The sequence below is a fragment of the Copadichromis virginalis genome, linkage group LG16 (assembly GCF_057382275.1).
Source record: "Copadichromis virginalis isolate Kocher_CV1m ecotype Utaka linkage group LG16, C_Virginalis_male_GT1.1, whole genome shotgun sequence".
NCBI classification, from domain to species: Eukaryota; Metazoa; Chordata; class Actinopteri; order Cichliformes; family Cichlidae; genus Copadichromis; species Copadichromis virginalis.
In genome coordinates this window covers 8,274,186-8,301,312 of record NC_140633.1, presented here as the reverse complement: position 1 = coordinate 8,301,312, position 27,127 = coordinate 8,274,186, and the positions used below count along the sequence as shown (strand labels likewise).

General features: G+C 41.0%; 2 protein-coding genes, 2 long non-coding RNA genes and 1 pseudogene across 5 annotated transcripts; 3 read left to right on the top strand and 2 right to left on the bottom strand.

Moving 5' to 3' along the window:
• The first annotated feature begins 474 nt into the window (after positions 1 to 474).
• Positions 475 to 3,637, top strand: LOC146690199 (C-type lectin domain family 10 member A-like). Its single transcript, XM_085434902.1, has 6 exons — positions 475 to 544; positions 651 to 752; positions 933 to 1,079; positions 1,763 to 1,905; positions 2,761 to 2,864; positions 3,183 to 3,637. The coding sequence occupies exons 1-6, from the start codon at positions 475 to 477 to the stop codon at positions 3,331 to 3,333; spliced, it is 717 nt and encodes a 238-aa protein (XP_085291028.1). The 3' UTR covers positions 3,334 to 3,637.
• Positions 3,638 to 7,403: 3,766 nt separating this feature from the next.
• LOC146690198 (uncharacterized) lies at positions 7,404 to 12,342 on the bottom strand (annotated as a pseudogene). The gene is made up of 5 exons (XR_014915599.1): positions 12,273 to 12,342; positions 11,424 to 11,501; positions 11,161 to 11,229; positions 8,459 to 9,654; positions 7,404 to 8,339 (listed from the first exon to the last, which is right to left on the bottom strand). The product of XR_014915599.1 is annotated as an uncharacterized LOC146690198 (transcript).
• Positions 12,343 to 12,437: 95 nt separating this feature from the next.
• Positions 12,438 to 13,888, bottom strand: LOC146690197 (uncharacterized). The gene is made up of 2 exons (XM_085435067.1): positions 13,824 to 13,888; positions 12,438 to 13,103 (listed from the first exon to the last, which is right to left on the bottom strand). Exon 2 carries the CDS (start codon positions 13,101 to 13,103, stop codon positions 12,501 to 12,503), a length of 603 nt encoding a protein of 200 aa, XP_085291193.1. The 5' UTR covers positions 13,824 to 13,888; the 3' UTR covers positions 12,438 to 12,500.
• Positions 13,889 to 13,893: 5 nt separating this feature from the next.
• Positions 13,894 to 15,797, top strand: LOC146690196 (uncharacterized). The gene is made up of 3 exons (XR_014915681.1): positions 13,894 to 14,433; positions 14,540 to 14,704; positions 15,110 to 15,797. It is a non-coding gene; the product is annotated as an uncharacterized LOC146690196 (long non-coding RNA).
• Positions 15,798 to 20,103: 4,306 nt separating this feature from the next.
• On the top strand, positions 20,104 to 22,478 carry LOC146690195 (uncharacterized). Its single transcript, XR_014915680.1, has 3 exons — positions 20,104 to 20,134; positions 21,956 to 22,027; positions 22,136 to 22,478. It is a non-coding gene; the product is annotated as an uncharacterized LOC146690195 (long non-coding RNA).
• The last annotated feature ends 4,649 nt before the right edge of the window (positions 22,479 to 27,127 follow it).

Genomic DNA, 27,127 nt, shown 5'->3' with positions numbered 1-27,127 from the left:
TTTCAATTGAAAGCCTGCGTGCGCTAGTACCTCTTGCCATGAGTTCCCAGAATCCTTTGCGGTTTACCCCTGAATGACGTCACATTTTCAATCTCTATATAATATGCATGTTAAATTTTATATTTGGGGTAAAATATCAAGTCTTTTCAAGTAAACCGGTTCAAGTCCAATTCAAGTCCCAGGTCATTGGTGTAAAAGTCCAAGTGAAGTCACAAGTCTTAGAACATTTTTTCAAGTCAAGTCTAAAGTCATAAAATTAATGACTCGAGTCTGACTCGAGTCCAAGTCATGTGACTCGAGTCCACACCTCTGGATCACAGCTAGTTTCAATGGTTTTGTAACGATATTAATAACATCTGAAACATTTCACTTCCTCTAATGATGAAAAACAAGTGACTGAAATCAGTATTACTTTCACAATTTACATGACCAGTGCGGCAGAGCTGACAGAAACAGTCTGCAGCCTTCGGAACGATGGAGGAGATTTACGCTAATGTGGATTGTGCCAAACTTTCCTACCCAACACATTCAACAAATTACACAGGTAAGAAAGAAGTGGCAGAAAACAAAACGGATGTATTTTATCATTTGTGATGGTCTTTAATCTTTTGTACAGTGCACTGCTTCACTGATCTTTTCTTTTTTTTCAGGTCCAAGGAGCTCTAAGAGGGGTTTCAATTTAGTTATTATTCTTTCTCTGGGCCTGCTGAGTTTTTTCCTGCTGATTGGACTCATCATCCTTGGTGTCAGCTGTGAGTCTGGTTCTTCATTTGAAGAGACTCAAAACTCTATCAGCCTATCCTGAAACAACTTTAAAAAAGTTTAAATATTTTGACTTTAATTCACATAATTACAGACACAGTAAGTATGAATGAATGATGGAAGGAAGCAATGTTTTGTGTTTCAGAAGCATCCATCTCAATCTGTTTCAGACTGCAACTCCTTACGTGATTCAGCAGCAGCGTTCTCTGCCATCAGTAACAACCTTTCCTTCGTGACTGAGGAGAGAGACCTGCTCCAGGCAAACCTCACTGAGAAAACCAAGGAACTTGAAAGGCTTCAGATGATGTCTAAACAGAGTAAGTCTTTGTATGTGCTGTTAATATTTAGTTATTGAGTCTCTTTCTCTTCTCCTCTTCCCCTCACCCCCACACGTGGTAGTGGTAGATGGCTTCCTCTCTCTTAGACTTCCAAAAAGAGATTTTTTTTTCCCATGAGGCCATCACACACCCAAGTCTTTGGGTGACAATTTCCCAGGCCTCATGTGCAAACCTTTTGGTTTGGGGGTTGTCGCAACAAAAGAAAATGACCACATTCCTGTCGCAGGTTGGTGCTGCCTGCAAAGGAGTTTCTGAAAATGGTCCTTCGAGCACCCCATCAAGGGACTCCAAGACAGTTGAGGACTCTGAGCTGCTGCTTGGTTCATAAGCTTCACCAGTAGCAAGGATCCATTCCCCAGCCTTAAGGTCAAAGTCTACTTTAAAGCTTGGGAAAACCTCAAGCTACAGGTTCTGACTGTCTCTGCCAGAGACTGATTATAACCCGTGCTGTGTATTTGCAGGAAGTATTTGTAAACCTCCTGCAAATGCTCAGACTCCTTCCCTACCAGAGAAGTGATGTTCCAGGTATCTAAAACAAGCAGTTTATAACGATGACCAACATTTTGTTGTGTTGTTGTGTGTTGAGTGACACAAATTTTGGTTACTTTCATTATTAGTATGAGTAAATTGGTGCTGTATTTTGTGCTCAATCTTTCTTTCAGAGAAAACGTGTCCTTCAAGATGGAGCATGTTCAGCTGCAGCTGTTATCTCCTCTCTGAAAGGTCTGGTTCCTGGGATGAAGGTAGAAAGGACTGCAGAAACAAAGGAGCAGATCTAGTGGTGATAGAGAGCCCTGAAGAACAGGTAAAATGTCTGTGTGCATGTGGGTGTTTTTTCTTTCATATTTATAAATGTGTGTCAGTCTATGCAGAAAGTAGACCCAAATTAAAATTAAATAAATAAATACATTTTTTACGCTGAATGTAAAGGTCCAAGATACAAAAATGTAAAATATGAAGCAAATTTAAAACCAAACCAAAACAAACAGACAGCACACAGGGGAGAAAGCGAGACAGGATCATATATTCTTCAGGGCAAACTAAGGAAGTTGAAATCAAAAGGGAATGAGACACAGCTGAACAACATCAAGACAATCACCAGACAAGAATTAAAAGTAATAAGAAGACACAAGGGACACCAACTAATGAGGTCAAAATACCAACAGAACTAAGCTGAAGGCAAACAAGAAAACTCACACGCATAACATAGAGGTGTACACCGAGTAATCTGAAATATTTAGAATCTTTGTTTGCTGGAATCCCATGATATGTCCATGTGGATATATCAGCAGATTATAACAATTATATGGACTACTATCTGTGTGATTATTTAGATTTCAAAATAACTACGTAGAAAACTGCTGCTTTGAAGATTACTTCCTGCTAAAATAAGTTTAATGTAATGTGGAGCAACAGAGTTAGAATTTGTGAACATTTCATGATGGCAACAGCCTGCCCTTGGGAGGGGAAAGCAAATAAAAATGCAGCCTAGCAATGATGTATAAGTTGTAATAACACCATTGTAAATGATATATTAAAAGCTTAAGTTGTATCAAGTGAAATCTTTGATCATTTTCTATGTGCTCAGATAAAACTGAAAAACCCCACCCACATACTGAACTATATTGTCATTTAAATAGAATTTCTTATTGTTGAATAGAACTACCTCATTACACTCACTCAGAACCCAGCCTGGATTGGTTTAAATGACAAAGAAGAAGAAGGAAAGTGGAAATGGATAGACGGAACTCCTCTGACTCTAAAGTAAGTCTTCACTCATGCAGCATATTTTCTGCACATGTAGAAATGACCTCATTAACGGACTTAAGATATCACTGAATAATAATAATAAAAATAATTTTAAAGATTGAGTTGTGGCATTTTTGTATGGCATATTATCACCTAAACATTTTACTCAACACCAGTAGAAACTAAACAAGTAACAAAAATAGACACTACTTTTGGCACTTCCCTGATCTAAAAGGTGTTTTTCTTCCGGGCTTTTGTGCTTGTATACATTTTTCTAATCTAATTCATTTCTTTTCTCAGCAATACTAAATGTGTTGTTTACGGACCTTCCAGATATTGGGAAAGTAATCAACCTGATAATGGTGCTGGAGACACACGGTGGGGTGAAGAGGACTGTGCTCATATCAGAACTCCTGCTAACACTTTGTGGAATGATCGTTCATGTGGAGCTTCTCTGCATTGGGTCTGTGAAAAAATGTCATAAGAAACACGAAGATATGTGTACATATTTTGCAAATTGAGCAACCATTGTTGTTTGTTTTTTTGTGTTTTTGTTTTGTTTTTACATTTTTAGAGTTATTCTACTGAGGATAGGTATCCAGCTTATAGAAATCCAATCAAATCTAAGCTAAATCCACTATGGCTAAAGTTGGTTTATTGTCTGTAGATCCTTTTTTTATGAATAACATTTATCAACTTGTAGTGCTGGTTCAATGGTTAGGCTTAACAAGAGCTTCATTTGCAGAGGGCTGTTGTGTTAAATTTCATTCAACGTTTTTTTATATTAATTTTGTGTTTCAGCACGGTCAGTGGAAATTTAGAACTTTTTACACAAATACTTTTGGAGAGTTTTAATTATAGTTTAAAAACATGGCTGAAAGGTTCTCAGGTATGCAGTTATTAAGCACAATAATGAATGTGTCACCTCCAGTTGCAATTCTACTGCATTAATTAAATGTTTATTATATTCTGGTTGGAAGCTGGTTGGTTTGATTTTCAGTGGGTTTTTTTGTTTTGTTTTTTTGTATACAATAAATGTGTTTGACATTATCCCTGCCAAATGAATAACAGAAATAAATAATAAATAAATAGTTAAATGAATAAATTAAATTCCCTTCTGATGCAGAAAAGGACATGGTCCTGCCAGCCTTATTTTAACTGTTTTATTCATATAATAATCTCATTTATTTTATTTTATTAAAATAACCACATGCATTTTTGAAAAGCATTTTGACTGAAATACAGTTATGACTGCAGGAAACTGGTTCCATAACCCATGCTGTGCATTTCTAGTATCTTTTGATCTCCCCCAACAGCTGGGGGTCCTTCCCGATTAGAGGGACCCCAAGCTATTTAAAGAAAAACCCTAACCCTAACTAACAGTCACAACAATCTTTAGCAGACAATATAAGTAGAAAAAAAAAATCACATCACCGAAAAAGTATGTGATTACTTTTTAAAGATGTTTTAAATTTAAACAGGAACACCACTTGTGTTACCACGATGAGAAGTAAAACTGGAGAAAGATGTTGTTACAGCTCCGAGGTAGCTTTGGGCCATCAGACGCACACACTGGAAAACCAGCACCTGGACTTCATGCAGGAGAGACGGCCTCAGTGATGGACTCTTTCATCCTCTACTTTACCTCTAATCTCTTTCTTCTTTAACACACAATTAAAATCACTCCAAAAGAGTGTAAACTTACTGAGGAAGTCTCTAACTTGTACACATTTGTACTTTTACTTGTTTTATGAGTTATTTTTAAGAAGAGTAAAGTTATTCACATAAAGTTTTTATTCTTCTGTATTTATTCTTTTGTATCATGTACCACAGTCATACTGAACTATACAGACCTGGTGAATTGGAGAAAACAAAGATCACACACACACACGCACATATATATATCATTCAGCTTCAGCAGTATTTCTATTCATCTTATGAATTCCAGTCTAATGTCAATTCACTGAGTTCAGTTTTGGTCTTAAACTCCAGAGAATACCACCTGGTTCAACAATCTTTTTATCTGATTATTGGCAAAATGTTTTCTTCTGAAAGAAGAAAACATTTTGTGTCCTTGTCAGAAATCAGATCAATTTCAGCCTCAGGCAAAATTGAGCCCAAAGAAACAACAACAAAGTTTAGTTCCTCTGGATTTATGGCCAAAAATATTTATCACGATATATATTTGAAAATTTGCGGTAACGATATAACTGACGATATAATTGATGCGAGACAAAATACAACTCCACAACATTACTAGCGCAAAAAGACAACCTTCTATTTATTTTCACTTAAGCAAGAAGCTGGTTTTTATGTACATTAAAGCTTTATAAAAATGTAACAGTGCAAATGCAAATTCCTTGCTGAGAGTTTAACCAAAAGGCATTTCCAGTAGAAATGGGCTGACATATCCTGAGCATAACTATGTATAATATCCACTGAAGTTAAAAAGAGGTGCTTTGCAACATTAAACTGCAGTGTGCAGTACGTATTTTTCGGACCATAAGGTGCACAGGATTATAAGGCACATTAAGCAAAACAAAGCAGTCAGATAAATCAAACTTTATTAAACTCATTCTTCTTGCTTCCTCCACTTCTGTACCATTGATTCATTAATGTTGAATTCTCTGGCAGCTGCTCTATTCCCATGTTGTTGCAGTATATTAATGACTAACCTCGTATTGTGGATGGATTATCTCAGTTGTTCTCCTGACTGAAGTGTGGTCCGTTTACAGCATCCTGCCACGCAATTGCATTTGTCTCTAACCATGAGGCACCTTCACGTTAACTTTTATAAGTGGAAAAGTGTTAGTGTTCGTCCTCCAGCTTCACTGTTTATGTTATGCTAACATAGCTGTGTCGCTAGCGATCACGTAGCACATCATTATATACCAGCTAGCCCAACTTCAGTAACCCTACAAACGTCACTGCTGTTTACAGTGGGGCAAAAAAGTATTTAGTCAGCCACCGATTGTGCAAGTTCCCCCACCTAAAATGATGACAGAGGTCAGTAATTTGCACCAGAGGTACACTTCAACTGTGAGAGACAGAATGTGAAAAAAAAAATCCATGAATCCACATGGTAGGATTTGTAAAGAATTTATTCGTAAATCAGGGTGGAAAATAAGTATTTGGTCAATAACAAAAATACAACTCAATACTTTGTAACATAACCTTTGTTGGCAATAACAGAGGTCAAACGTTTACTATAGGTCTTTACCAGGTTTGCACACACAGTAGCTGGTATTTTGGCCCATTCCTCCATGCAGATCTTCTCGAGAGCAGTGATGTTTTGGGGCTGTCGCCGAGCAACACGGACTTTCAACTCCCGCCACAGATTTTCTATGGGGTTGAGGTCTGGAGACTGGCTAGGCCACTCCAGGACTTTCAAATGCTTCTTACGGAGCCACTCCTTTGTTGCCCGGGCGGTGTGTTTTGGATCATTGTCATGTTGGAAGACCCAGCCTCGTTTCATCTTCAAAGTTCTCACTGATGGAAGGAGGTTTTGGCTCAAAATCTCACGATACATGGCCCCATTCATTCTGTCCTTAACACGGATCAGTCGTCCTGTCCCCTTGGCAGAAAAACAGCCCCATAGCATGATGTTTCCACCCCCATGCTTCACAGTAGGTATGGTGTTCTTGGGATGCAACTCAGTATTCTTCTTCCTCCAAACACGACGAGTTGAGTTTATACCAAAAAGTTCTACTTTGGTTTCATCTGACCACATGACATTCTCCCAATCCTCTGCTGTATCATCCATGTGCTCTCTGGCAAACTTCAGACGGGCCTGGACATGCACTGGCTTCAGCCGCAGAACACGTCTGGCACTGCGGGATTTGATTCCCTGCCGTTGTAGTGTGTTACTGATGGTGACCTTTGTTACTTTGGTCCCAGCTCTCTGCAGGTCATTCACCAGGTCCCCCCGTGTGGTTCTGGGATCTTTGCTCACCGTTCTCATGATCATTTTGACCCCACGGGATGAGATCTTGTGTGGAGCCCCAGATCGAGGGAGATTATCAGTGGTCTTGTATGTCTTCCATTTTCTGATGATTGCTCCCACAGTTGATTTTTTCACACCAAGCTGCTTGCCTATTGTAGATTCACTCTTTCCAGTCTGGTGCAGGTCTACAATACTTTTCCTGGTGTCCTTCGAAAGCTCTTTGGTCTTGGCCATGGCGGAGTTTGGAGTCTGACTGTTTGAGGCTGTGGACAGGTGTCTTTTATACAGATGATGAGTTCAAACAGGTGCCATTCATACAGGTAACGAGTGGGGGACAGAAAAGCTTCTTACAGAAGACGTTACAGGTCTGTGAGAGCCAGAGATTTTCCTTGTTTGAGGTGACCAAATACTTATTTTCCACCCTGATTTACGAATAAATTCTTTACAAATCCTACCATGTGGATTCATGGATTTTTTTTTTCACATTCTGTCTCTCACAGTTGAAGTGTACCTCTGGTGCAAATTACTGACCTCTGTCATCGTTTTAAGTGGGGGAACTTGCACAATCGGTGGCTGACTAAATACTTTTTTGCCCCACTGTAGTTTCCTGTCTTCATTTATGTTGGAAGTGATAGCAGAGCTGTACGTTTGATTTTTTTCAGAAATCTCTCAGTCAGAACATGCAATATCATTCTTAGGTAACTAGTGAAACTAGCGAGCTAACTTCCGCTAGCTTCCTGCTAACTTCTAACTCCGTTAAATATAATAAATTTTGTTTTCATGGATGCCTGGAAGTTAAACTTCATAGTTACACCTGGTAAAGCAGCAATGCTGATCGTTTTATTAAAGATGAAAGAATTTAGACAGTTTTTAACTCTCAGTGATGCTGCAGTGTTGTTTGACCTGAAGTATACAGAGTTTAGGACCCAGATTACTCCCAGATTTAAGAGCATCTTAGTCCGACAAATACGACAATAACGACGGCCGCTTGCATGTTCTGCAAAAAAATGTGCTTTGTTGTGTATCTGACGGACAAACACCAAACCAGTTCCACATCACTGAAGTTGCACCATTTTTACAAACCAATTCTGGTTTATCTGTTTCACTCAACAATCGGCCATGTGCGTATGAAAAAAAAGGCACTGCGCATGCGCGTTTTACTCATATTCTATCGCGATATTTCATTTTCCTATCGTTGCCTAACATTATACCGGTATTACCGTACGGTATAATATGGCCCAGCCCTAGTTGAGAAGTTTAGCCAAGTGCTTCACATACAGGGGATATGTGCACCTTGGATGTGGGATGCAGCAGGCTGTTGGGATCTGTAGCCGAGCGATGGACCATGTCTGCATAATCTTGATCCACAAGCTTCAGGTTGTCCTTCTTCCCATGGTACTTTTCCAACAGATCATCTATTGCCTCTTTCATGGGTCGTGTCCAGCGTGTGTGGTCCAGCACAAAAACCTGTCCACCTGTCTTTATAGGTCCAGTGCGAGCACTCCTTGGTGAGGCCCGCATCGGCAGAGGTAGAGCTTCAGAGATTTCTGGGAAACAATAGTAATAGTTACTCATATATCATGCAATGAACTAATAATAATAACGTATATATTAATAATAATAATACTAGTAATTACAGTTTGACAATACCATTATGTTAACTTACCCATGACTGTTGTAGGTTGCTGGGTGTCTTCTGATGCTAACTCCTGCTTTAAAAGTGCACCAGAGAAAGGGTGGGTGACAGGTGGTGCTGGTGCAGGGGATGCCACACCTAGCGGTGCCAGGCTGGAGGAGGGTCCCGCTGCTGGAACCTGAAGTTGGGCAGCCACAGGTTTTGGAACAGAGGATGGGGGCTAAAGGGCAGCCGATTCATCTTTTCTCAGGGTTTTGTGTTTGTCCCAGTTCAGAGGGACTGGACGGCAGCCTGGCTCTCTGTGTTCAAGCCCAAATCGCTCTCCAGTGTCTCTGTCAGAGAGGTGAAGTGCAGGGCACTTCTCCTGACCAGTCACTCTTCTGGAGGCTGCATTCAACTCCACCACTAGAGCTGACTCAAAAACAGAAGGGAGACTGACACCTGGCTGCTCAAGGTCCACCAGTCTTTGGTAGTTCCATTGTGCCACCCCTGTCATGCCCTGGGCCTGGAATAGTTCAGTGGATACATGAGTCCTGGTAATCCACTGGGCCTGGTGGAAATGATAACCCTCCTGCTGTGAAGTGCCTCGGACAGGAATCCAGGGTCACTGAGGCAGCCACGCAGAATGTGCACTCTTTGAATGTGCCACACCTTCAGCATGGATGGCTTGAAGAGTGGGACGTTGTTGGGGTCTGTGGCCAGGTGAAAATGGTTCAGGACCTTTTCCACTCTGTTCAGCAGCTCAGTGGGTTGTGGTATTTGGATCCTGCAGTGCTCCCGTATGTGTTGCTTTGTGGGATTAGCAGGATGGATGCCACAGAACTTATAAGCTTCCTGGAGCCTCTTCCGGTCCGCCTGATCAACCACTGAGAATGCAGCAGAGAGAAGCTGGCAGAAAGTGCTGAACAGAGGATGATGCTCAGAGGTGCACTCCCGCGAAAATCACCTCAGGCAGTGGAACAGGTCCAGTTTTACAATAACGTTCTCATTTTAGTGGGTTTGAGAGGCACAGCTGTTTGCCACTGGTCCAGATGTGGCCGCAGCAACAACAGCAGAAGTAGTTTTCCAGGCATCCCACGATAGATTTTCCACCCTATCATGTGATTTCCTGAGGTCAGATGGCCCAGGATGTGAGTGGGTGTTAAGGCGTCTGGGAAGGGATCTCAAAACTGGATTATAGATGGCATACAGTTGGTGCCGTAAACCACCGCCTCTGTTCAAAGATGGTCACTCACAGTGGACGTAAATGGCTTCCTGGGCCATCTGACCTCAGGAAATCACATGATAGGGTGGGGCCAGGTTTCACAATGAGCTCCCCCGAAACCCTGGCTGATTGTGACCCACACCCGCTTTCACACCTGGGCTCATGTGATTAGGTAGAGGATCATCAGGGGGTCCTTTGTCCCTCTTTGGGGGGAAACTCCCACTGGGTTTAAATCTGGGACTCTCCACCATTTGACCTTAGAACTGAAGAAGCTTCTCGGATGAGAGGTGAAACATCTTCAAGCAACTCAAAGAAGTCCAGACGCTTTTCTTTCCGAGCTCCTTAGATATGGCTGGATGTTGACATCGGAATTCATTGAGCAGGCAGTCAGTCAGGTAATGGCTGGACACAGAGACGCCACACCAGGCATGTGGGTCTTCATAAGACCTGAACTCCTGTGGCTTATTTTCCTTCCTCAGGAACTGCCCAATGGTCCTCTGTCCACGTGCTCCTGCCTCAGAATCTCAGACCAAATCTGTGGCATGGAGGTACGCCAGGTGAGCTTGCTCGTACTTGAGGTGCATGAGTTCATTTATTTGGTTTGCCATGTCTGCTGGAGATTTGCCAGTCCTCCTGAGCTCATTCATAACAGTCTTGCAGATGGCCTTTTTGTATGTAAGTAAAGCAGGGAGAATATTGGTAAACCTTTTGGGCAGTTTCTCCAGCCATCGTGGATTGTCAGCAAACCAGTTCCTCTGACAAGCCCTGCAGCAGAGTCGTGAGGACAGGATGTAATACTCACCACTGGTGCAAACAATTACTCGTGGCCTGCCCACACCAGCAGAGACCACTTGTGAACGAAAGCAACCATGGAGACATGGCAAGATATAATTGTTTCTTAACCTGACCATGATAGCACTCTCAGGTTTCCAAATAAAGAAGGGGTGGAGCTGGAAGAAATTTGGCAATGGTAGGTCAGCCACTGTATCTATGATCTCAGGCTGTGGAGGGAGACGCCAGAGTGAAATCGCGTTCCCTGTGTGACGCACTGGTCGAGACCCAGGCCACAGTCCAACGTCCTGAAGCTCAGTCTTCATCCACAGCTTCTGGTGCGGAGAACAATTCCAGCTCCTGAGGTCATACTCATAACCAGCCACTGGGCAGGGATAGCTCAGTAGGTAGAGTGATGTCCCCATGATCGGAAGGTCGGGGGTTCGACTCCACTGAACGGCTACCCTGAGGTACCCCTGAGCAAGGTACCGTCCCTACACACTGCTCCCCGGGCGCTGCACTGGTGGCTGCCCACTGCTTCACTGGGTGAATGGGTTAAATGCAGAGGAACTATTTCCCTATGGGGACTAACACGCACACTTTACTTTACACTTTACTTTTACTTTACTGGAACTGGAACAGCTGGCTGAGCTGAAGGAGCTGGGATTGAAACATAAATATTTGACAAAACAGTGTTACTCTTATATTGTTGCTGTTGGAATACACAGAAAAAAAAAGACATGCAGTATACGCTCACCATCTTCGCTGCTGTCTTCAAAAGTCAGCACTTTGCGCACAGATGTGGAAGCAGCATCTGTACTCGGTCCTGAAACAAATTAATGCAGTCATTCTGTAATTCATTTGTGCAAATTATGAGCAAGATGACAAAATGTAACGTGAGCGTGAATAATATGCTATCATTAATGATCTATGCTTTAAGCAGATGTTTAACTGAACATCAACTATAAATGAAAATAGAGAGGGACCAGGATTTGACTCAGGCCTTTCTGTTTGACTGACCTGTGGTCTCCTTTAGTAGAAATGCCAGCTCCTGTGGGAGGGGCACAGGTGACTTCCTCTTCACACCTGAGGCTGCACCTACAGGTATAGTAATAGAAAAAACTTTTTTTTTACTCTAGACACAATAAAAAGAACATTTAATTATGTGAAAAACATTATAGTTGTTTTGTACCATCGGCTGATGAGGCCTAAAGTTCAGCAGTTGTACTGGACGGTGGTATGGACAGCGCCGCAGATGGAACTACAACAAGAAAACTTGTCAGCAACTTCATAATTTACACTGTATATGAGTGTTGCTGTTAGTAGGAACTCACACATCCATACTCCTGTTTCTCATTGAAAAACAAATGTAATATATTTATATGCAACAGAAATGCCAAACCAAATCATTTTAACCTCTTCACATCAAAGCAGGAGGAGCGGTATAAGTCAGTGAACAACATGCATTCAGGTGTTAGTAACTACTGCTACTTAATTTGTTTTTAACACATTCATAGAGAACAAGAACACATACTCTTTGTGGTTGGTATCAATTCATAGTCCTTTGGACAGTTAGCATAATGCCAGCATACAACCATACTATTAGAGGAACATGGCCAGAACACACAAAACAAGAACAAGACAATATATAAAAGTTCAAGTTCAGGCTCAGTTTGCAGAGCAATTCATGGAAAACTATTGTACTCCAGTTCTGAAACCTTTCATTTGAAAACCTGTGTTTGCTCCTGAAGATCCTCTGGGTGTGGACCCTGCTGCTGCTGGCACAGTGACTAGTTATGCAGAGACAGAGGACAGAGGCATATGAGACAGAAACAGACTTCTGACATTTAGTAATAACGCAGTACTTACAGCTCTGCATTTGTAGTTTTACAGGTGAGATGCTCAGCATTGCGTCCTCCAGGTCTTTATCCTCATCCATCCTTATGATGCAGGCAACAATTAGATAAATATATACTGAACTTATGTCACATCAACAACATTATTAAAATATTCTTAAAACAACTTACCCAGGGGTTTAGTTGGAGCATTTGTGGAAGCAGATGCATAAGCTGCTTCTTCCGCAGGTACTGCTGCAGCTTATGCATCTGTGCCTTGACTGCAGCTCTTCCTCATGATAAAGTCTGCATAGCTGTCACCTCTGCCGTCCCAAATCTCCTTCCAGGTGCTCTTGGCTCGTGAGCCAACGCCAACCAGCTGATCATCCTCAGAGGCTTCTGCAGCAACACTCACTCTGCTGGCCTCGTAGTTCAGAAGAGTCTTTATCTCTGCAAAGCTGAGGGCATACTGTACAAATGAATGCAAGCTCTCCTTGCTATGCCCTTCTTCCACAGAGGTCCCTGCAGCCTCTTGCTTCTGGAGATCTTTGATCAGGCACATGGTGTATCCGACATCATTCCCCAGAAGCCACCAGAAAGATTTCCCTTTATACTTTCCAAACTGCAGGATGTACTGTCCCTGCACTTCCTTCATGTCAGACGCATCCCCTCCTCTCTGATAGACGACAGTCAGAGCATTCTGACGTACAACGTCCTCCCTCACAGGTGCAGACTTGTGCTGACGTTTGGGGTCATTTTTAATCCGTCGAGCTTCTTTTGACGGGTCCTGGAGAAGGTATCCAAGTGGCCCCTTGCGGAACACCACAGAGATTTTCCCTGGATATGGCGCAACTTTCTTGTGCATCTTAACATGCAGTGAAAAAATAAACAATTATATTAAACAAAATTGATTCCAAACAGAAACAAAGACATTTCAGGTTATAATCTTGCTGCACATTGTGGCTGGGTTTAGACAAGCAGGATGCAGGAGAACAATAAAGAGACAAAATCTGAATAAACATTTGCGATATAAGTGTTTTTTCTCCAGGCATTACAAACTGTTCTGTCTGTAAATAAAAACCTTTCATGGTTTAATGCAAAATTTGTGCCAACTGCTTAGTAGTCATGGCACATAAGAACTGCAGGCAGATTATTGACATACCTATTTAAGCTATCGTGTTTATTCGTACACTAGAGGGCATTGCTCATGTTAGTGAGATATCAAGACTGTCGTATAGATAACATTACTGACCATTACAACATGAATGCAATACCAATTAAAAAAAATGCAGGTTAAGTCATTTAGCATTAATTATACCACATTATTGTAATGTCAGTGTCACAGCAGTCAGAAACCTACCAAGTTTATTCAACAGTAAAACACGTGAATGGAACACGCGATTTATTTAAGGAGCAGGTTCATTCATTTTTTACCGTGCCACTTTACAACACCGGATAAACTCCCACTGTCTTTAACCGAGCGATGGATGCTTCGTAAATGCAATCGCAACACGTCTATTACCTGTAATATACACCTGTAAATGTATTCTGTTGGTTTACTCTTATTGCAAACGACGTTTCTTACCTTTGATCAATGAACGAGGATCGTTGAGATGTGTTGCAAGCGGTGCGTTACTTGTTTTGTCTCCCGGAATTTAAAAGTGGAGATTTTTAAAAATTGCAGCATCTCAAACTCGCAACAGCGCCGGAAGACCGTAGTGGCCAAAAATAGATTACATCCGTAGTTGTTTAGCACTACTATAGAGAATGAATGGGAAACGGTTTAGGGCCGTTTAGGTAAACAATCCCAAGCTCCCGCGCGGGTCATCTGCTAGTTCAGCCAGTGATAGTCAGCCTTATCTCAGAAACATGTGTCTCTTTTACCTTAAACTGCAAGGACAGCTGCTAACTGCTTATACAGACTACTTGGATTTGAAGGGGAAAAGGTCTTCTGGACTGCATGACCACAGTTGGTGTCAGCAAAAGCAAGACGTTCCTTCAGACTGATGCAAGGCTTAAGAGGATACGGGGACCGCAGAGTGGCTGCTCAGATGATGTGAAAGAGGTGGTCCTGCTTCTGTTCAGCTACTTTGAAGAGGAGGAGGAGTTCATGCTTTTCCATGTAGAAGATACATGTCTGGCAGATGAGGTGCAACTGGAGCAAGTGTCTCTGACACCCACTATTATTGTCTTTGGTAAGTCTGTTTTATAGCTCTCTCTCTCTCTTTTTATTGCACTGTTTATAGAATGTCATGTACTGCAGTGCTTATTAATATAACTTGTTAAATAATTTGTTCACAGGACAGTCCTGCTATTCCTTAAGAAGATACATGCTGAGTCTTCATCGGAACCTCATCAGCACAAACATATCCTCATTTATTTCTGCATTGTGCATCATGTTCGGGAGCTACTACAATTTTAACATCCATTATCTGAGTTGGCTTCCACTCTGGAAGTTCTTCAAAGGTGAGCAAATATGTCTTTCTTATTTCTCAGACCTGAGACTCTTGCGTTACAACAATTGTGGTTGAGAGTCTGGGATCTGAATCTGGGTACAAGCCTGGCTAAGACTCGGGGCCAGACCAAGACTCAGCTGACGTCTGACTACCTATAACCTTTGGGCTGGATTTTTAAAATGCTAAAGTGTGATTTATCACTGCAAAAGACACATGTTGTGAAGGGTGCCAATACTTTTGACCATGCAGTGTTCACTTCCCAAAGCATTTTGGTTATATTTTGTCTTGAATTTGGGGAAACCAACTGTTGTTGCAGTTTGGCCATGACTGTGTATGTGTACTTATATGGTTGTAACTATTTTTTAACTGACCAATTAAAATGCTTAATATGCTCCTATATGATTTTATTCTACAGTTGTTTCTTCTCCATAAACCCAGAAAAAGGAACCAAAAAAGAGAACAAAAACTTGAAGCATCTTTCCAACAAGAACCCTCGAGTCCTCACCCTGATTCAGGATCTCTCCGACCACGAGTGGCGTTAAGCCTGAATATTGACTCACTTCATGGACTGGTAGCTTTTACATTGTTACAATCTGTACTTTGTACTGTCCACAATGTGTACTTTGAAACTTTTTCTGGTCAAGAGTCCGCCACCTGCTTTTTTCATGAAGATGTCCTTGCTTTGAAGGAATGTTCCACAGTTTTTTGTTTGTTTGTTTGTTTGTTTTTCTATAGTTCTGTTACTGCAGTGTTCATAGGTTTGTTTCCCCACAGGTGGTTTCCTGATGTTTTGGTACGGTAACTACACATGTGTTTTCTATGACCAGGGCCATGGTTGTGGTGACAGCAGAGTGCGTGTTGCGCGGGATGGTGATTACAGTAATTTTCGCACAATATGTCATTTTTGTTTTAACAGGTTGCTATGTAACTTTTTCTGGTAGAGGGTCTGCCACATGCTTGTTTAATGAAGATGGTTGTTGCTTTGCGGGAATGTTCCACAGTTTTATAGCATTTTGATTGAATTGTGTGACTGTTGTGCAAGTTGAAAAAAATGCATCCAATTGTTGTCAATTGTTTTATTGATGATGGCTGCAAAATAAATTTCCCAAAAGTGATATTTTCCTCACTTGTCTTTTCTGAAGATGTATTTTTGCATGTTTAGGTGTAGGCATAGCAGTAAGAAGTTTGCAGGTTTATGATTTAAACTTTTACATTAAAACATAAAAATACAGCATAGTAATAGATTTTATGTATAATATACAGAGCAGCTCCACTTAAAATGCACAGTTTCACAGTTGTTTTATCAGTTCAAATTTGTTTTTTGTTTGATATTTCCCTGTTAATTTTACAATTTATGGATCCACAATAAGCAATTATTACATGTAAAAAAAATACAGGAAATATTCTATGAATATACAACAATTGTTGTGTGAAATTAACTTCTTTTTTGTAGATTTAACAGTTGTGAGTTTCATTCACTGTAAACCAGTTTACATATTTTGTATGTAAAGCTATCCTGGCTCAGCTTCGGCGCCTAACAAGCTCATCACTAGACCCACTTCAGTTTGCCTACCAGCCTGGCATTGGAGCAGATGATGCCATCATTCACCTCCTACATCGTTCCCTCGCTCACCTGGAGACCGCTGGAAGCACTGTGAGAATCATGTTCTTTGATTTCTCCAGTGCCTTCAACACCATTCTTCCCTCGGTTCTGAAGGACAAGCTGGAGAACTCTGGAGTGGACCATCACCTCACTACCTGGATCCTGGACTACCTCACCGACCGACCACAGTATGTGAGGACTCAGGGCTGTGTGTCGGACAGGGTCGTCTGCAGTACGGGGGCCCCACAGGGAACGGTTCTGGCTCCGTTCCTCTTCACCATCTACACTGCAGACTTCTCCCACAACTCCACCCAGTGCTTCCTGCAGAAGTTCTCTGATGACTCTGCAATAGTCGGCCTCATCACTGATGGGGACGACAAAGAGTACAGAGGACTGACTCAAGACTTTGTGGACTGGTGCCAGCTGAACTACCTCCAGATCAATGCCAGTAAAACCAAGGAGCTGGTGGTAGACTTCCGCAGGCACAAGCATCCTCCACTGCAACCACTGAACATCCAAGGTATGGACATTGAGGCTGTGGACAGCTACAGGTACCTTGGTGTTCATCTGAACAATAGACTGGACTGGACTCATAACTCAGACGCCCTCTACAGGAAAGGGCAGAGCAGGCTGTACCTGCTGCGGAGACTCAGGTCATTTGGAGTGGAGGGCCCACTCCTGAAGACCTTCTATGACTCTGTGGTGGCTTCTGCTATCTTTTATGGTGTGGTCTGCTGGGGCGGCAGCATCTCTGCTGGGGACAGGAAGAGACTGAACAGGGTGATCCGAAGGGCCAGCTCTGTTCTAGGATGCCCTCTGGACCCAGTGGAGGTGGTGAGTGACAGGAGAATGGCGGCTAAGCTGTCATCCCTGTTGGACAACATCTCCCACCCCATGCAGCAGACTGTGACAGCACTGAGCAGCTCCTTCAGTGGTAGACTGCGGCACCCACGGTGTGGGACGGAGAGATTTCGCAGGTCTTTCCTCCCCACTGCTGTCAGACTCCACAACAAAGACTTTAACTGAGCAAACACACACATCCATACATATGCAATAATACTAAGTGCAATAATCTTTTCTGGCATCGTTGTATTTTTACTCAGTTGTATATAGCATTTGTATTCTATTTTTATCTTATTGTATATTTTTATTCTATTTTATTCTACTGTATATAGTATATTATTTTATTCTATTCTGTACAGTTGTGTACTGTATTTATTCTTATCGTATTCTAATTTTTGCGTCATAACTTTTGCACTGTCCACTTCCTGCTGTGACAAAACAAATTTCCCACGTGTGGGACTAATAAAGGTTATCTTATCTTATCTTATCTACTATATTTTTTACAGGAAGTCCCTGGTAACCCCAGCTGCCAGCGTTTTCCTGTAAAAAAGAGTGGACTTTATGTTTAGACTATAATGACACTCCTGGAACATCAGCATCTGTTCTCTGGGAAGCAGGGAAAGCTGTGATGAGAGGCAAAATAATTTCTTTCTCATCAAATAAAAAGATAGAAGAAAACAAAAATATTCAGGAACTAGAAAAAAAACATAAAATCCTTATGGACCAAGTCAAAATATGCAAAACAAAATTAGAATGAAATGAATTTATTAATAAAAAAAACCTCAATTCCTTGTACAAAGACTTCACTTGCAGAATTTTGAACACAGTAACAAATCCAGTCGATTTCTAGCTAAACAGTTAAAAATAAGTGAAGAAAAAACAACTATATGTGCTGTCTGGGAACACAATATATGACCCTGAAAGAATTAACATTTTTAAGGATTACTATGAAACTTTATATTCACCACAAATAAACCCGTCTAAAAATGAAATTGATCAGTTTCTTGACAACGTAACTCTTCCAAAATTACTAGACAGTCAGGCAATGTTACTGGATTCGCCACTGACGCCAGGTAAACTACAGGAAACCCTGATAAGTAGCCCAATAATAAGGCTCCAGGTCCAGGTGGCTTTCCTGCAGAATTCTACAAAGAAATCTGGACATTTTTGGCACCAGTATTCCACAGAATGTTTAAGGACATCAAGGAAAATGGCAGATTATGAATGCTGCCAACATTAGTCTCCTGCTAAAACCAGGAAGACCCTGTATTTCCCTCAAGCTATCGTCTAATATCCCTTATAAATGTAGACCGCAAAATAATTAATCTGCAAAGCTCTCTCAAAAAGATTAGAGAAGATAACCCCCCCCATCTAATTCATCCTGACCAAACTGGTTTCATAAAAGGTAGGCACTCATCAACAAATACAAGTAGATTACCTAATTTAATAGACTACTCATACAGTAAAAACATTGAAACCACAATATTGTCTCTAGATGCAGAAGAAGCGTTTGTGTTACGGGAGTGATGAGTAAGAGAACCCAGACGCGGATCGCTCGTTAAGATTGAACAGTGTCTTTATTTACAGTGAAGCAAATCCAAAGTAATCCATAGTGCTAAGTCCCTTCCGTGCTCCCCTCGTGTGTCCATACGACTTTCGTAAACAGTGACGTCTCTCCTCTCGTATCTCCGTCTCACTCGTAGCCTGGAAAAAAGGCAAACAGATGCGGTTAGCCTCCCTCCGCTATCAAACGTTTGTCTAACACTCGCTGAATTCGAGTCACTACCCGGCTTGGTGGAATACTCCAGCGCTGTCTGTCACTCAGCCACACCATTAAATAGTTCTGTCACAATGGTGGATGATTGGCAGCAGCTGGCGAGGAATCAGTTGCAGGTGGGACCACTCAGAGTGGCGGAACTTCCGGGTCGGACATCTCCCGTTGCTACGCAACCGCGTAACAACTACAACGGAGACAAAAACAGAGCGGGAGAACACACACACACACACACACACACACACACACACAGGTCGCCGGTCGGGGCACCGTCGAACCTGACAGTTTGACAGAGTTAATTGGAATTTTTTATTTGCAACTTTACACAAATTTGTTTTTGGATCCTCTTTCATAAACTGGCTAAAAATATTATATAATTCCCCAACAGCTTGTGTCAGAAAAAATAACCAGACATCCTCCAGCTTCTGTCTCCTGAGGGGCACCATGGCAGGGACGCCCCCTCTCTTCCCTTCACTGTTTGCAATTTCTTAACGAACCACTAGCAGCAGCAATTAGACAGGCTACAACAATGTAATTACACTGATAAACTCGTTTTCAAGAGGTTTCAGATTATTCAATTAACTGTTCAAAATTTACAGTTCTTCCAATTAATTGCTCCTTCCATAATTCTTCTTCTACCCCACTACAATCTGGAAATATTAAATATTTAGTTATTAATGTGTCTCCTAGGAGGGACGATCTGATATCCTCGTGTTGGCGTTGTTCCCACATCATCATAATTAATGTTGTTCCAGGTTCAACATTGCAAGTGACCAATCACCTTCTTGTGACGTCATACTTCTGCGACTTCGAAATACCCGCCTCAAAACAAATTTTCTTCACTTGCGAGAAACTGTCCGCCGAATTTGAAGTCCTTTTAGGATACTTTTCTTTAATAAACGGTAAGCATTATACATATGTTCCTCACTTGGCTTGCTGTTTGTTTGCTAGTGATAGGCTACTTGACGACAGCATTAGCTAACCAGTGTTCTCTAGACCAGCGTTCCCCAACTTTTTTGGTGTTTCGTGGCCCGGGGGTTGGGTCAGGCCAAATTGCAGTAGCTTCCCTGATCATTTTACAAACATAAGTGAAGAGAATTTGAACTAAAAGTCCTAGGCTAATGGTTGTGTGCTGCATCCAGCACACAACCATTAGCCTAGGACTTAATTTGAACTTTTAGTTCAAATTCACAAGAGCACAAAGTGCATACTTTTTGAAGGTATGACTTGGACTGTGGTAACTATGTTCTTATCACAAAGGGTTTATAAGTTGCCACTATAAACAAACAGCATTTTCCAAAATTGAAGCCTTGTCAGAAGAATCTGAAAAATACCTTTCTGAAACCTTTTCTGTGTAAAGATTTACTCAAAAGCAATGCACACAGATTAAAACATTTCTGTCTTGGCCATCTGATAAAGAACACCAAAAATTGAGTGGTGCGTTTTGAGTCTGTGGTCTTGATTTGTTTCATGCACACTATAGACTAGAGCAGGGCGATATGGCCAAAAATATTTATCACGATATATATTTGAAAATTTGCGATAACGATATAACCGACGATATAATTGATGCGAGACAAAATACAACTCCACAACATTACTAGCGCAAAAAGACAACCTTCCATTTATTTTCACTTAAACAAGAAGCTGGTTTTTATGTACATTAAAGCTTTATAAAAATGTAACAGTGCAAATGCAAATTCCTTGCTGAAAGTTTAACCAAAAGGCATTTCCAGTAGAAATGGGCTGACATATCCTGAGCATAACATTAAACTGCAGTGTGCATTACGCATTTTTCGGACCATAAGGTGCACGGGATTATAAGGCACATTAAGCGAAACAAAGCAGTCAGATAAATCAAACTTTATTAAACTCATTCTTCTTGCTTCCTCCACTTCTGTACCATTGATTCATTAATGTTGAATTCTCTGGCAGCTGCTCTATTCCCATGTTGCTGCAGTATATTAATGACTAACCTCGTATTGTGGATGGATTATCTCAGTTGTTCTCCTGACTGAAGTTTGGTCCGTTTACAGTATCCTGCCATGCGATTGCATTTGTCTCTAACCATGAAGAACCTTCACGTTAACTTTTATAAGTGGAAAAGTGTTAGTGTTCGTCCTCCAGCTTCACTGTTTATGTTATGCTAACATAGCTGTGTCGCTAGCGATCACGTAGCACATCATTATATACCAGCTAGCCCAACTTCAGTAACCCTGCAAACGTCGCTGCTGTTTAGTTTCCTGTCTTCATTTATGTTGGAAGTGATAGCAGAGCTGTACGTTTGATTTTTTTCAGAAATCTCTCAGTCAGAACATGCAATATCATGCTTAGGTAACTAGCGAAACTAGCGAGCTAACTTCCGCTAGCTTCCTGCTAACTTCTAACTCCGTTAAATGTAATAACTTTTGTTTTCATGGATGCCTGGAAGTTAAACTTTATAGTTACACCTGGTAAAGCAGCAATGCTGATCGTTTTATTAAAGATGAAAGAATTTTAGACAGTTTTTAACGCTCAGTGATGCTGCAGTGTTGTTTGACCTGAAGTATACGGAGTTTAGGACCCAGATTACTCCCAGATTTAAGAGCATCTTAGTCCGACAAATACGACAATAACAACGGCCGCTTGCATGTTCTGCAAAAAAATGTGCTTTGTTGTGTATCTGATGGACAAACACCAAACCAGTTCCACATCACGGAAGTTGCACCATTTTTACAAACCAATTCTGGTTCATCTGTTTCACTCAACAATCGGCCATGTGCGTATGAAAACAAAGGCACTGCGCATGCGCGTTTTACTCCCATTCTATCGCGATATTTCATTTTCCTATCGTTGCCTAACATTATACCGGTATTACCGTGAACGGTATAATATGGCCCAGCCCTACTATAGACCTTAATTAATGTAAACAAAAAAATGACACTTTCTATATGTTTGTGTATCTGCGGAATTAATTACAAGTCTCACCTGACAAGCTTTCGCAATTTTGCAGTGTCATTCTTGACAGAAAAACATACTTGCCACATTCTTTTTATTTCCAGAAAAACATCTTTCAGATGTATGAGAAATTGATTGGAGCCTGTCTGGAAAACGGCAGCCACTGGACCTTGTTTGTAAATTGCACAGATTTTGCACTCTCTCTAGTGCATGATACTTTTCAGTGTCCCTCATTAGGAAAGCTCAAGGCACAAGCCTACCATATCCATCTTTTTACAAAACAGTTTTGTGACATACCCAAGAGGACCATAGTCTATATGAATTCATTTGGAGAGTCGGAGGTCAGAAAAAGTGCGGTGTTGAAAAACTGGAGGCAATTAATCAACATATTTAACATATTTAATTTAATTGAAATCATTACCGAACGTGGTTATTGATTTCTCTATATGCTTTTTATTTGTAATAACTGCGATCTCTCAGCTCATTTGCTTCAGCAAGAGGCTGCACTGGAGAGTGGACTTTGTCACATGTGAGCCACCCACATCAACAGGATGGGAACTCATGTGGAGTGCATGTCATAATGGTACTGAAAACTATAGCTTTAACCTATATAAGTAATGTTTACATTTTTGCTGTGTGATACAATCCAACAGGAAAGCAGTTAGACCCTTGGACATTAGCCAAGTTAACGTTCACAAATATATACACACAGAGGAACTCTGAGCCCCAATGTCAGCATTAGCACAAACATGCCACTTCATACCAAATCTCAGTGTGAGGTCAGGTATTAGTCTCATTCCATTACTCTGGCTATATTTTCTTACTCATCATTACTATTAAACTTATACTTAGTCATACTCTAAATTACAATTAAGGATGATTACCTACTAACAAAATAACACCCTGATAACTCTGTTATTACACTTTGTATTTAATCATAAAAAGGCTGGATGTTGAAACCTTTTACTTCTATTTTGTATGAGCCAGGGGTCCTCAAAAGCTGATACTCTATGTCCAAAAAGTGACAGGTACCGTTTTATGGAGCAAAAAACTTAAGAGCGCATATTTTATAAATAATACCAACAATTACAAATGCAGACCTTTAATAGTAATAAGTAATCCTTTATTTATAATACATAGCAATATAAAAATAGTAACATATGAAAATATTACAATGGGCACAGATGAATTTGTATCAAAAACAGCAACCAAGCCAAAGTAATGAATAACACACATAAAAAACAACTGCTTGAGAGAGACCAAACAATTTCTTTTCATCTGTTCCTTGGCAGAAAGTTAAGACAGCTATTCAGCTTTAGGTTTCAATAAACAGAAGTAATGGATGCAGTCCCTTTGAAATGTTTACACAAAAGTCTACTTGTGCATATACTTAACTTTAACTCTTCTCTTTTTTGTTTTGTATTCCAAAATGTTTTCATTTTCTCCAGAGGATGTCTCTCTGTCAGTGGTTATCGACTGTTCACATTCATTTTCACAGACTGTTGGAATATCGATGCTGGCCAAACGTTTCTTGCAAGAATGCAATGGCCTAATTTTGCGTGCATTATCTGTCGTCTTTATTTCGTACTGACATATACCTTTGCCTACTTCTTGTTTTGTTTTTAAGACATTTGTATGCAGTTCATCTATCATTGCAGTAATGCCCTCTGGAATGAATGCCCACTGTTTAACTGTGTCTAAAACAGAATTTAGTTTTCCTACCGCATCTTCTGTGCATTTTTTGTCTGTGCTTTCAACTACAGGAGTGTCATTCAAAGTTGATAAAGGACGTTTTTCATTTGTTTAAAATGGCTACAAGTAGGGATGCACCGATACCGATACTGGTATCGGGGCCGATACTGTAAAATGTGTGTGTACTCATACTCGTAAAAGTTATGAACCGATACTAACTTATTTCATTAATCAGAGGGTGGCTTGTCATTTTTGTAGAAGTTTTTTAGATTGGCCACTAGGGGACATCCCGCGCTAAACAGGTACAGGGTTAGACGAGTCAGACTGGCAGCTCCAGATAAAAAAAAAAAAGAGAAACTGGAGGCTGCTGTAGCTAGGCTAAACAAAATGTCACCAGTGGACCGGAACAGTCAACTTTAACTCAGGTTTTGGAAAAGCGATGAAAAATGTCAAGAGAAAATCCACGCGCAGTTAAAATAACAGAGGCTCTGACTCATTTTAGTCCTGTGTCCGGCAGCCTCGCCTCTGTCAGTGCGCCCCAGGGCAGCTGTGGCTACAATGTAGCTTGCTATCGCCAGTGTGTGAATGTGTGTGTGAATGGGTGAATGACTGAATGTAGTGTAAAGCGCTTTGGGGTCCTATGGACTAGAAAAGCGCTATACAAATGCAGGCCATTTACCAATTGCAATAATTTAACAGAAGTGCTTATTTTTCACTTGAAAATTTTTTGTGGTCATTTTTATTAAGATATTTATTATCGGCAGAGAATAAAATAAAACCTGTCTTCCAATTCATTGCATTTGTGTGTGTGTGGTAGAAGTATCGGTTTTTGAACTCTGTATCGGCAAGTACTCAGATCCAAGTATCGGTATTGTATCGGTTTGAAAAAATTGGTATCGTTGCATCCTTAGCTACAAGCCACCTTCAGGCAAGCACATGTGTTATAGTGAGAGAACGTACAACAAGTGCACTGAAGTGTTTCAGCCGATGCAAAAAAACACAGATTTCCAAACAAACTTGGCATTTTCAAGTCCTCACAGTGTACAAAGTAATGCCTTTCTTTCACTGCAATTCTTGCCAAGGTAGAAATGTCTGTTTCCATGTTTGGATAGATGTCATTGTCAACCTCTGCTAATTTTGCAAGTAACACTACATGCTTGCAAAGAAGTCCTCGTAAGCCATATGTACAGTTGTAGTAGGACTCAACAGGGCAGACATCATACACTTCTCTTGACTCAAATGGGACTTGATATGCATTAACTCCATGGCTGTTCTTGACTGTAATTTTAAGAGCCCAACCACTTTCCATCAGTCTTGAAGCAGAGTCTGAAATTTGAGACAAGGTGTCAGCAAACCGGTTTTTCATGCGGCCCACATCTTGCAGGGTTTTTATGACTGAGAAGCAGTCGTCGGCCTTCCCTAGGAGCACTTCAATTAGATTATCCAGACACATATTCTTGTAGCCAGATTTAAAAAAAAAAAAAAAAAAGGTATTTCAGGCGGTGGAAAAATCTGAAAAAAAGTTATTTGAAATGATTAGTAACTGTAATTGAAGGAATTTAAAGTTTAAATCAAGACTGTATTATTTAAAAAAAAATTGGAATTGCACACGTCTTTTATAAAGGAATGCTCTGTGCCGGTTTAGCTGGTTTAGGCAAATCCACCTACTCTGTTTTTTGAGTACTGCAAAAAACAAAGTACTTTGAGTACTTTAAATGAAACAAAGGCCTTACAGCCCACTGCCCTGTAGCTGTTTCGACTTTTTTTTCCAGCTCTGATGCAGTTGAATTTGTAATAGTCTCTTTTCCTGTCTTTACCTGAGGCCACATTTAAACATTTATAATGTCCATGAAGGGTTAATGAGTTCAGTTTTTCTAACACGACACTGAATGGGTCCTCCTGGCATTGTGACACATGCACACAAAGTTGTGTATCTTTTCCAGTTCTTTTTTTTTCGTCATTCAGAACACTTCTTCTAATTATATCGTGCATTTCTGGTGGTAAAATAACAAAGGTTTAATTAGTCAATATTCATTAATTCATTTTAACTTGTTTTGGGTTGTTTTCCAATACAATGTAAATATTAAATATAATATTAAAACAATATATATATATATATAATATTAAACAAGCAGGGGCTAAAAGAGGCTAAACTTTCATATGGTATGTGTCTGGCAACTTTAACACGATGTCCCAGGGACAACATTTACAAGATGGCCCAGGACAAATTTGTAAATTTCTGGATTACTGTTAATCTCCATAGAATCAAGAACTCATGTCCAGTTTCACAGCTATGGACCAGTTAATTATGTTTCCAGGTGATAGTTTGATTCATAGATTCAGCACACAACCATTAGTCTAGGCCTTTTAGTTCAAATTCTCTTCACTTATGTTTGTAAAGTGATCAGGGAAGCTACTGCAATTTTGCCTGACATTGTTATCACAGCTATATTCACCTGTACATTTATTATATATCATAATATATTGACGGGAGAGCTATATTCACCTGTACTTTCATAATTAATCATAATACATTGACACGCAATTCTCTGTCTGGAGAACACTGGTTCGCAAGTAGCCTATCACTAGCAAACAAACAGCTATCCATTTCAAGGAAAACATATGTATTATGCTTACCGTTTATTAAAGAAAAGTATCTTGAGAGGAATTGAAATTGCTGAATCGGCGGACAAAAGGTGGTTTCTCGAAGAACATTTGTTTTTTTAAGGTGGGTATTTTTCGAAGTCGCAAAAGTATGACGTCACAACAAGGTGATTGGTTACTTGTAATGTGGACCCTGGAACAACATTAATTATGATGATGTGGGAACAACGCCAACACGAGAATATCAGATCGTCCGTCTCTCCTAAGCTTGCAGATTTAACTAAATTAAACCACACCCCACTTCTAAAGAAAGTACAAGGCGATCTGACTAGATAGAAATCTCTACCCAAATCACTCATGGGAAGGGTCACAGGGGGCCTCTGGTGCATCAGCCTAACTGGGGGTCTCTTCAGCTGGCAGGGAGGTTGTTTCATCCATGCAGGAGTTCACGCTGTAGGTGGGGGAGAGATATAGGAGAGGTGGAGAATGGACTTAACCTGGATATCTATTGTCTTGTGTAGCCTGGGAGATAACTGAATTGATGATTGATTGATTGTGGGTACAGTTTCCTCTGCGGTGGGGTCAGTTGGGCTGCCCTGGGTCCTGTGGGGCTTGGCGGTGCTGCTGCCATGGGCCCCAGTCTGGATGGGCCTGGGCCCCGTTTCCTTGGTGGGGTCCAGAGGGCAGGGGTTCCTACTGGGGTCAGCGGGGGAGACCCCAGAAAGGGCTACTTGCCCTTCCCTTCCCATCCCCAACTCCCTCGCCCTTCCTGCTCCACCACACCCACCCACACATGCAGGGCCTTGGAGTGCAGGTGTGTCACCAGGGTGCAGGGGAGGCATTCCTCCTCTGTTCCCTTCTGGCTACCTGTACCTCAATTTTACTCCACAACTTAGACATCCACATTACTCACACTCTCATACATATAGGGCCTTGGGGATGGGCACATTACACGGCGTCCAGAGGACGGTCTGTGTGTT